General features: G+C 34.0%; 2 protein-coding genes across 4 annotated transcripts in view; both read right to left on the bottom strand.

Moving 5' to 3' along the window:
- Nucleotides 1-2,364, bottom strand: part of LOC110819538 (WD40 domain-containing protein) — a 28,955-nt gene extending 26,591 nt beyond the window's left edge. Inside the window, exons 1-2 of one of the 2 annotated variants that reach the window (XM_088220970.1) lie at nucleotides 2,192-2,364; nucleotides 2,016-2,079 (exon numbers count right to left, since the gene is read on the bottom strand). The gene's annotated coding sequence lies outside the window, so the exon portion shown is untranslated. Of the gene's footprint in view, nucleotides 1-2,015 lie in introns of both variants that reach the window. The other variant, XM_088220971.1, reaches the window with a different exon arrangement.
- A 1,740-nt stretch (nucleotides 2,365-4,104) lies between these two features.
- Nucleotides 4,105-11,074, bottom strand: PRL (Minichromosome maintenance (MCM2/3/5) family protein). 2 transcript variants are annotated; one of them, XM_022048583.2, is made up of 15 exons: nucleotides 10,916-11,074; nucleotides 10,759-10,826; nucleotides 10,412-10,471; nucleotides 10,083-10,306; nucleotides 9,489-9,666; nucleotides 9,136-9,258; nucleotides 8,955-9,044; nucleotides 8,372-8,514; nucleotides 7,803-7,980; nucleotides 7,276-7,467; nucleotides 6,771-6,943; nucleotides 6,422-6,625; nucleotides 5,911-6,076; nucleotides 5,389-5,610; nucleotides 4,105-4,450 (listed from the first exon to the last, which is right to left on the bottom strand). In XM_022048583.2, the coding sequence occupies exons 1-15, from the start codon at nucleotides 10,944-10,946 to the stop codon at nucleotides 4,352-4,354; spliced, it is 2,151 nt and encodes a 716-aa protein (XP_021904275.1). In that variant the 5' UTR covers nucleotides 10,947-11,074; the 3' UTR covers nucleotides 4,105-4,351. The 2 variants fall into 2 exon arrangements, with proteins under 2 accessions (XP_021904275.1, XP_021904276.1); XM_022048584.2 differs by lacking the exon at nucleotides 10,083-10,306.
- Nucleotides 11,075-11,336: the final 262 nt, after the last annotated feature.

Here is an 11,336-nt window from a genome sequence, read left to right on the forward strand (position 1 = left end):
AAAAGTCTGGCCAAATGGATATTTGTAAATTTTTTACGTAAAAAGTAAACAGTTATGCATTTAGATAAAGTGTTGATTAAAAAAGATAAGTAATTATTTCTAGTAAAAAGATTAATTAAAAACATGTACTTATTATAAATATTTTATTGCTTATATTACCATATTATTGTTAATTTTAAGAAGATATCAAGAAGGTGATTAGATAAACTGATCAAATAAAAGAATAAGAACCTAAAAAATTTAACTAAAGTCAACTCTAGAAACCAATAAGCGTAATGCTGCTTATGTTACCAAAACTGAAGGTTAGGTGGGATGCTTAAAACAGTTATAAGCAGCAAAAAACAAACTCAATCACTATCAAACTCATCTCTCAGATGCAAGTGAGATTAACGCACTTAACACATAACACAAATCAAACAAGACATGGCAGACAATCTAAACTTAGAACCTTGACTCCAATACCACATCAAGACTTAGTTTTAGAAAGTCGATTCTTACTACTTATGTCCTCTCTATTCATCCTCTCTATTCATATCAAAAGATTGACAATACAATTACCAACATTCTGTCACTAAGTCCTACAAAATAAGTGAAAAATAAAAAAGAAAATAAGAATGGAAAAACAAAAGGCCTAAACGTAAAAGCTCCTTCCAATCTCTTTGCAAGCTAGATAGTGAAATATTTCTGAAAAATCCGTGTCCCCCAAGGAGATGCCAAAAACACAACCATATCCCAAGCAAAGAAACCGATGCAGCATAAAGCTTAGTTAATTCCTTTCGTCAAGACAACATAAAATGGTAGTTAAGAGAGCTTCGGAGGCTGTTTCACTTCCATTAAATTTTGCTTTGTAGTTGCTAGATCTCCGATAGGGATATTGTATGAAACCTCATTGAAATTTTGGCTTGTACCTAATGTAACAGTATTTTTTTGCTTGAACATAATAATCTTGATGCCTTATTGAATTACTTTCTCATAAAGAAAAGATTTAAGTATATGCAATGCATGGGTCATATAGGGACGCTTGATGTGCCAAACACATTAAATCCAGTCTCTTGTACTTAATGCTTGAATTTGTTAAAAAACAATCAAGTCTTGAAATGTATCTTGGCATATTGTCATTTCCCATCTTTAGTCTAATTTCTTAGTTCCACCCATCACATATTAGATTTTTTCCACAGGCTAAAAGTTGTAAACTTAGAAAGACCAAGTTCAAGGACCCAAATATAAATAAACAAAGATACACCTAAGTAGTAAGAGCCCTCTCACTGCAACGCCACCTCTCCCAGCTGAATTGATGAATTCTCATATTCCACATGTTAAAATGCAGTTTCTCAAATTCACAGGTCCTTGTAGAGTATTGAAAGAGAAATCCACTTCAATCCCTAGTACCATGAGAAATTACAATTCGATGGACCCAAACGATTCCACTGAGATTATAATATCCTGATATAGCTTAAGTAAACAAGGAAATAAAACAATGAGCAACTGAGTTTTCTATTTATCGCGGTACGACGTCTTTATTACTTTCTCTTAAAATTCTACCTGAATTTATTAACTGAATTTCCTTAAAACTTTTGGGAAACCAAAGTCAGCAGCGCCAATTACCTTAAGGATAACGAATCAATCACCTTTAGTAAGCAATAACTGCTTCAACACAAAATTACTCTCAATGAACTACACTAACAGATAATAAATCGACTGCTTTTAGTAAGCCATAACCTACTCAAGCTGAAATTTCCTCTAAACTTGAATGTTTCAGCCACTAGAATAAGCAGATGACCAAACTAAAAAGAGTAAGAAACCACAGCAAAAATTGGGAAGACACAGAAGCAGTCGCCTCCTCCAAATCCCAAAACAATCATTAGATACCTCCAAACATGAAATTCTCACCAGCTTCCAATTAAAAAATGGCATAAACATCAGAATTAAAGGACTGGAGATCTGATCAACGACACATGTAACACCACAAAACGAAACCTAAACAAAGACTTCCATTCACAGCGCCGAGAAATTACCTTTAGTAGAGCAGCCGATTTCGGTATCGAAAACAATCGCGCGAGCAGCAGTTGATAGCGAGAGCTTGAGGTTTGGAAATCAACAGAGGAAAAAAAAATTCAAAAACAAAGCATGAAATTCAATAGCGAATTCGAGAGCTCTAGGTTCAGGGATATAGAGAAATAAAAGCAGTTACATTTTGTATGTTGGCTCTGTTTGCTTGGAGAATTTTCTGGTGTGGCTTTATTTTTCATACATGTGCAGTTAAGAGCAGAGACAAGAAGAAGAAGAAGAAGAAGAGAGAAATGGAGGGATTCATATATACATATTCGTTAAATAAAATATAATAATTATATATTTGAAAGAATTCTCCACTGTATGTATAATTTTGTTAGAGAGAAAAATCGGAGTCGAGAGTAAATACGCTTGGCCATATTAGATAATTAGGAACCTCAAAAGATTGCAAAGACAAAATGCTCCCTACCCTTGAACAGGAATCCAGTGGAAAATTCTCAATTCGAAGCAGGGGTATATTTGTCTTTTCATCTAACGTGAGATAGTACCGCCAGTTGTGTATTCACCCACTTTGGTTTTTATACTTCCAGCTTCATATTTATTTTTCTCCCTTTTCTCACGACGCCTTAGTTGGTACAGGTCTCGGATCAGTTGAATGTGTTCCACTTTTTGCAACGGAAATTCAAAAATAAATGAAATCTTTTACTTGATTTTAGTAATTAATTTATCAGGAATTATATGGTATTTATTATTAAATTTATTAAAATTAATCAAATAAAAAATTATTTCTATTATTTTATCATAATGTTTCTCACTCAATAAAGCAATTCTTACAAAAACAAAAATTACTTTTTATGTAAAATAAAATGTAATAACTGGTAACATGCTAAAATGCAACTAAACCTTATGAATTTATTTATAAACATCCTCACATTTACACTCGATGTTTTTTTCTCGAGCTGAAAATTTCTATAGACATTATAACTTTAATTTTGAACAAAAATTTGAGATACATTATTTGTATTTATGGATGCTTTTATTAATTCAAGTAGATAAGAAGAATATTAACACCTAAAAAAAGTGTCTTTTTAAACCAAAGAAAAAAAAATTAAATAAATAAGTAAGATATTATCATTGTGATCTAAAAATTCAATAAAGGAAAATAACTAAAAAACATATATTTTAATTACATACACAAAAGATTACAAATTTTGTTGTTTAATGGTAGTTCATTAGTGCTGTAATTTTTCTTAAAAAAATTTTACAACAAAATTTATAAAAAATTTATTTTTACATAAAATAGAATATAATAATTCAAAAGATAATAAAAAATATTTTTAAATAGAATGCAATAAAATCTTAAGAATTTTCTTTTATCACGTATGAAAATTACAGTACTAATAAATTTATAAAGGATTTATTTTTACGTAAAATAAAACGTAATAACTCCGAATATAATAAAAAATATTTTAAATTAAAATGCAACAAAATCCTAAGAATTTATTCATAAACATTCTCACATTTGCACTCTTCTTGTTTTTTTCTTTTAAGCTAAAAATTCTTGTGCAACCTCATAATTTTAGATTCGAACAAAATTTTGAAATACATTATTTATATTTATGGATGTTTTTGTTGACTTAAGTAGATGGAAAAAATATTATTATCATAAAGAGTCTTTTTTTCTTAGAAAAAATAATTAAAAAAATGAGTAAGATACATATTATCATATTCGGAAATTCAATGAAGGGAAATAACTTAAAAACATATGTTTTAGTTATATATACACCAAGATTGAATTATTATAAAATGGCAACAAAATTATTGCGCGGCACATAATAGTATTTTAAGTAAAAATTGAGCTACTGCAATTTTGAGTGAATATCACTCAGATTTGATTTGTTGAATTATCGCAAAATGTTAACTGCCTAATCACGTAGACATCCAAAACATGACAGATTTCCGGAATTACATTGGGACAGAGCAAATGCATTCATAAAAAATCAATGTTCATATCAGAGAAGGGGAAAACCATGAAAATTTCAAGAAAAACAACCACTTCAAATGTTTTTGCACTTTAAAAGGGAAAGATTCCAATCAGCACAATACAGCTTTCTATTCAAATTTAATTTCATAATATAATACAAGACGGCTGCAGTTGTAAGTACTTTTGTTGCAAAGCAAACTCACTACAATAACTCAAGGCATTTCTGTAGAAGTTAGTAATGATCTATCCTGTAAATTACTTACATGTTTATTTTTCTCAATGGAGTTACAGTCCCGAACTGACCCTAGTCCTTCAGAAAGATTTTGCTTCACTTCGATAAATCACAGAATTCATGCATCAGATAAAACGAATATCAAAGGAGCGTGGATCTATCTGCCACACATTTAACGTTGCATACTCCTCTAGACATTCCTTCAATTGAGCTTCACTGTATCCCTGTTGATAAGGAAACTCAATGAATTAGAATATTTCTCTTTGAAGTCAAACTATTGCACATATACAAAAAAAAGTCATGAAGCCAAGCCATCAAGAATTAAAAGATAATAACCAACATCATTAGAAAAGAACACATCAGTTTGTATAGTGGGATATACCAGAACCTATATTGGATGCACAATTTGAATATAGAGATCAATCTAAATTAAGATGCATGTGCTAGGCAAAATGGACAGATCGATTAGCATTTTTTTTTTTTAATTTTCATCGGTTGCAGTAAAGCACTGGATAATTGTATAATATAAAATAACATAAAGACAGTCCAGAAAATATTGTACTACTACTCAGTGCTCTGGTTGGTGCACAAAATAAATGACTAATTATTATTAAGTTATTACGCAACTTCTAATTGTCATGAGTTTCTTCTGGATGCATCAAACTTTCGTGTCCACTACCAAAATTTTAAATTAACAAACATGGAAATAGCTGGTATTCTGGTAACTTGTACTGTACCTATCTAGTAAAATGAACAAACACTAACTAATAGATAATGTTCTTCACCCAAGTTTCTTACATTGAAGATCAATATCATTTCTTTTGGGGGCCATACCCATAATGAGGTACTCAATAATCATAATTAAATATGTGGGCATAGTTCACACTTACTGATTCTCATGTATGATACTAATTCCAACATATATATGGACTTCATTTTCCTGGCATAGGAGCTGAGTTAAGATGAAACTAAACATTTGACCGAGTGCATTTCAACAACTCCAGTAAGTATGTTAACCCCCTTCCCATTAAAAAGATTAAAAACAACAAACAAAAACATGAGGATTTTTGCAGCCATTTTTCTCACCTGACATCTACAGAATGGGAATTCTGTAATCAAGGTAACCATGCATCAAATTCAACTCCATAGTTAAGAACTGTACCTTTCTAGAAATCCAGTTTAGGGCATTAGCATAGCTCACTTCTGTCTTGTCAGTCCTTGCAGCTTCATCTCGAAGGATTGAATAGATATCAGAGATAGCATCCAGGCCAGATTTCTGACGGTCATCAGTATACAAAGAGAATTTTGACATCTGCATTAACCTAAGTGCCTCATCCACGTCACTCTGTGCCACAGTCTCTGAAAACCGTAGTCTTGCCAGTGCCTGTGGATAGACTTTAGTTAATATCATCTGGAACATTGCAACTCAAAGTCACAAGCAACAGCAACATGCCAAGCAGCACACAATCAACCGCACAAATGAACAATTGGATTCCATTCTCTACCTATAATTTTTAACATGAAAACTGAGTGTAAGCCCAGAATCAGTACAACTAGCACATAATTCAGGACTCATCTTTCCACATCACCGAATGACACCCTTAAACATTCCCAGCATGGAGCAACTCGACAAATCAAAGCAGGTGCATCTATTTCAAGGGTAAATAAATGATATCAGACTTACAGCTGATATTCGCAGAATGCTAAGCAGAGTTCGCGCGGTTGTATAGGAATGTGGGGCATTCGTTTCAGCTTCTTCTCGCCGAATGTTAGAATATGCTGTAGCAATATATTCTTCCAGCTCCCTTGGAACACAAGGGGACAATCTCCTTGCAGCTGAAATATATGCACTACAAACCAAAACATGAAAATTCAGTTTAAAAAACATTCCCTCTATAGATGAGCATCAAAAAAATGCATAAACAAAAGATAGTGCGAATAAGTATTAATTTACCAAAAAAGGGAAAGTAAAATATTTGTTTCTTCAAATGAACATAAAACAAAAGCATTATTCACACCATATGTTTACAGCAATCAATAATGATGGCTTTCATATAAAAGCACCCATGTCGTCATGTTATATATGTGTCTCTACCAGTATTAACAACCAAAACCAGAACCCACATCTTCAGGTGGAAATATTTCCAAAAAATAACACACCAGTTTGTCAGTAGTCTTCAGTGCAAAATACTTACCGAAGAATAGAAGGCTCAAGTGGAGTGAACCCAAGGGCAGGAGATTCTTTATTCTGATGCACATAAACGACATGCCTAGCCATTTCAAGATCGCAATCCATGTCAGCTCGATCTAGGATCAGCCACAGAAGGTCAAATCTTGACAGAAGGGCTGGTGGAAGATTTATATTTTCAGCTGGAGTTCTCCTTAGATCATATCTTCCCCTTCACAAGTGAACCAACTCAATAATTAACACTTAAGATCTTGCATGCAAATATGCATTTTCATGCAAAGTTCTGTACTTTTCATGAGAATGACTGTTGTAGGTCAAAATAAACAATCAACAACATCAAGAAACAATATGAATACCAGGCTGGATTAGCTGCAGCAAGAACAGCAGTTCTTGCATTCAGAGATGTGGTTATCCCAGCCTTGGCAATGCTAACAGTCTGCTGCTCCATAACTTCATGTATTGCGGTACGATCTGACTCATCCATCTTGTCAAACTCATCAATTGCACAAATACCCATGTCTGCCAGGACCTGAAACATAATCAACATCAACATCATTAAACTGCAGAGATCATCGAAAGGGAAACTAAACAAAAGGCTTACATTTGTGACGGCACATAGGTGGCTTATAAAAGAAAATATTTATCCTCTCACAAGAAAAGACAAATATATTGAACAATTGCTCTTAAAACTACCATATCACCAGAAAAAGATCTCCTTCCAGGATATTGATTAAATTCATATTACGTGCAATAGGACAATATGATATTTACATTTTCTTATTCCGCCCAATAATAGAATGATTACAATACTGTACCACATATAGAATAGACTTTCAGCAGAGAAATGTATATGTATCTCACCAGAGCTCCCCCTTCCAGGACCATCTCATTTGTTACTGGGTCTTTTTGAACTGCTGCAGTCAGACCAACTCCACTGCTTCCTTTTCCTGTGGTGTATACCCCCCTCGGTGCCACATTTATTATGTGCTTGAGAAGCTGACTCTTAGCAACTCCAGGATCTCCCATCAGACATATATGTAAATCCCCTCTGATCTGCATTTACATTAAGCAACATTTGAAGAATTTGATGTGCCAGAAATAAAAAACTGATAAATCATAAAATGACTAGAACAGAAAGCAATGCATGTTCAGAGTCCTCCTACAGATTGAATGTAAAAAACTGACCACCTTAACTGAGGAAGTAACCTAGAAGGGACCTAACAGAAAGAATATACTGAAGCCTTTGAAACTAAAACCTTCTAAGAAATAATAATGAGAAATTGTGCAACTCTCTGTGGTCTTTCAGCTTGATCTTGTACTTTATCACGTTAAAAAGAAACCTTAATCACGTTAGATGAGTAGGATCATCTAGTACGATGGCAAAATACCTTCATCCCATCCTTCAACTTCCGGTGAGGAGCGCCCACAAGAAGTAGAAGTAAAGCTTTTTTAATATCTTCATGACCATAAATTTCGGGTGCTAATGATCGTGCTAACTTATCATAAATGTCACCATCCTCAGCTAATCGTGCAATTTGTTCTTCCTCGTCTCCTCGAAGTTCATACCTGCAAGAACACAACTAAGCGTGTCAACAACTCTTTCTTGCTTCAACTTGGGGAATGTTAAATAAATGAGGAATTGTAAGATAAATCATCATCCAAATAAATCAATCAGTAATTTCTGAATTTGCCATCAGAAAGTGCCTAAAATAAGGAAAAAAACATTCATAAGCCATGCCATGTATGACAAATCCTGAATGGTCTTAGTATCAGATACAATAGTACATACATTTCTGCATCATATCCCTTAATTGCAATTTTTATTATTCCAGTAAATTAAGCTTCTGTTTTAGACACGAGTTTCTGCATACTACATGAATTAGAAAGCATTAGAAGATTGGACATCCGAATGCTCGAATGCTGCCTTATGGTAATCAAGAATTAGAGATTGACTTACTCCTCATATTTTTTCTTGAAATGTGTGATAGACATGGCCTCCAAATATGTATCTGCAACTAAACCAGCACGCAATGCCCTAAAACCAGTATAAGGAATTGGAAGAAAGATCCCTGATAATTCAACAACATCGCCTGGAGCTACCTGAAAAAATTCAAAATTTGTTTGCTAAAAACTGGACATACCAGTAGGATAAAATAGCAATTACCACAGTAAGAACAGATATGCAGCCATAACATTTCAAAAGGAGCAATTTTAAATCTTTGTATAAAAAGCAGGGATGAAACTTTGAAAACTGCAATTATTCAGGTTGATGAATTATTTAGCATTAATAATCATCACGATCAAATTATTCACTGACTCGTCTTTTATCCTCCGTCTTGGAATATAGTAACAATGGCTCATAGGGACAACCAAATTGAGTAGTCCATTCACTATTATGCTAGCTGTTAGGTAACGGCATTATTTTGATGGCTTTCCTTCATGCTAGCGTATAGATAATAGCTTATGTTGTACTGATGTCAGGCAATGGGAGTTAAAAGAAACAGTGTTCCCTATTTCCATGGAGTGAGTAACAAGCTGACCTTTCTTGTAAGTTCTCCTCTAAAATGAACTGTCATTGACCGTGGAATGTGGCCTTTTGGAACATGTTCAGCCAACTCTTGAATCTTGGCCTGGAAAAATCATTTTTACCACCAAAACTTCTGTATAACTGATTTATATTTGAAATATAAAATACAAATATTATCAGATTAAAGGGAAAACCTCCTGAAACTTCAGGAACTTTGATGCTCTGAGTTGAAGAATCAGGTTTCCCTTTACTCGGTTTGTTTTGCAGCGCCTGGATGGACACTCAAACAAGGGCATGAAGACTCGAGCAGTTACTTCCTGTTTGGAGCATAAGACGAAAAGAAACATGAAAAATGAACTTGTCAGAAAATAATCAATCCATTTAATGCCCCAGGAGAAAAAAATAGACTCCAGATAGAATAATTATTTCCCCCCACCCCCCAGGCAAAAGAAAGGATATAACTTTATAAGAAATTTCACATGAAACTAATATTTTCCACCCAAGAATGCACCAGTTGAGAAAGTTCCGATGTGATAACACTAATTACCTGGTAAATTTCAAAACAACATTCTTCACATGTATATACAGCAACCTGCATCAGTGGCTTAACATCTGAACAACGAGTTACAATACCAGATATTCTTACAAGCTGACCAATATTAGAAGCCTTGACCTCCCTAATAGTAAATGCTCGCCCCTTCGAAGGTGCTCTGATATAAACCTCACTGGATCAAGATGGGAAAGAATTTATTAGGCAATTACATTTAATTAAAATATCAAGGAGCATTTCTAGCATCAATAAGAAGAATAGAATACATTTTTATAGACTACACAAAAACTACATTATATTCAAAAACAGCAACTAGAGTAATATGGACCATGTCATTCTTTAGCAATAAGCTCTACTCTCAACTCCCTCTCCACCATCATGTCATATAGGCAATTCTTTCAGTTGCCACATTATGATGAAATCAAGCTACATATAGTAACACTATAGAACTCAAATAGGCCATTTAAAAGAAACTTAGCAGTCAATCAATCTGTTAGATCAATTAGATACATAACCCAAAGAGATCATCATCAGGGGTTGGATATGCTTCAGTCAGGATTTTAGCAAAAAGGGCTCCACATTCGAGCTTACAAGTAACGTTTAATTTCTGGAGGCATCTTCTCAAGGGAATCAGAAGCGTCAGCACTATCTGGCCTATCCTCATTTCTCTGTGTCATCAATATGTCATGATCATCATCATGAAGTGCCTCCATTGGCTCTGGCATGAGCTCATCAACTGCAGCAGAAAATATTGCAATGTATCTGCGGGTATTTTCAGTAACCCGACTGAAAAATTCTTCATCCAGGTCCTTGTACTGTCAAACATTTGCAGAGTAAAATCCTAAATCTCTCCATAAGGGAATAATTCAAAAGTTACTAAGATAATACCAAGAGCAGAATGGCCAGACCAAGAAACTTACGTTAAATAAGTCCTCAAGATCAATATGGATAGCTCGAATTTTGCGGTTTGCAACTTCTTGCTGATAAGTAACAAAATTAGGATTAATCTTTCAAGAAAAGACGACAGATTATGGATTTTCCTAACAATCACAATAATTATAATATTGAGAATGGAAACTAGGAGACTCTTTGCCCGATTACTTTAATTGATAGTATATATGCATAATTGTAATTAACAAAAATGTTTCAATAAAAAAAAAAGTCCGTTTCTAACCTAGAACATTATTCTCGGTGGCCAACCCGAGATCTAGGGTTTCAGAGAAAAATGACGACAAGGAAAGAATATGATAGATAAAATGGAACTCACTAGGATTTCCATGTACTTAGCTCTGCCATTCGCATCCGCGAAGTTCGAAAGGAACTCCTTCGCGAGTTCTGGAAAAAGACAAAGGACGTAAAGAAAATGAAAAGGCGAGGAACTGATACAATCGCACACCAAAGAGAAAGGAGGAGCGACATGTTACCTTTTTCTGCATTGAAGTCAAGGTCCTTCATTGTTCACCTCTCACAGTCACACAGAACGAGCGAGTCGGGTGAGAGAGAGCGAGAGAGAGAGATAATGGGAATGAAAGAGAAGGCTGAAATTGGCGGCAAAATGCGAGAGAAGAAAGTTTGGCGGGAAATTTAGGAAGGTATATGATAGTACAGTTATGATTTGTTGTGGCCGAGTTTATTATAAGATGGTATGTTCTGACTTGATGATCAGTTGGGATTATTATAAGGCCACAACATAGAATTCTAACTACTTGGTGAAATTTATTTATCTATTTGATCAATGTGGATTAAATAGTTTGCCGAAGATTCTTATTTTTAATTTAAATAATTAAATATGAGAAGGAAAAAAAAGGTCTAGTATTAATAGAATAATTTATCTACTTTCTAGAT

The sequence above is a fragment of the Carica papaya genome, chromosome 5 (assembly GCF_054855325.1).
Source record: "Carica papaya isolate Zhongbai chromosome 5, ASM5485532v1, whole genome shotgun sequence".
In the NCBI taxonomy this organism is placed as follows: domain Eukaryota; kingdom Viridiplantae; phylum Streptophyta; class Magnoliopsida; order Brassicales; family Caricaceae; genus Carica; species Carica papaya.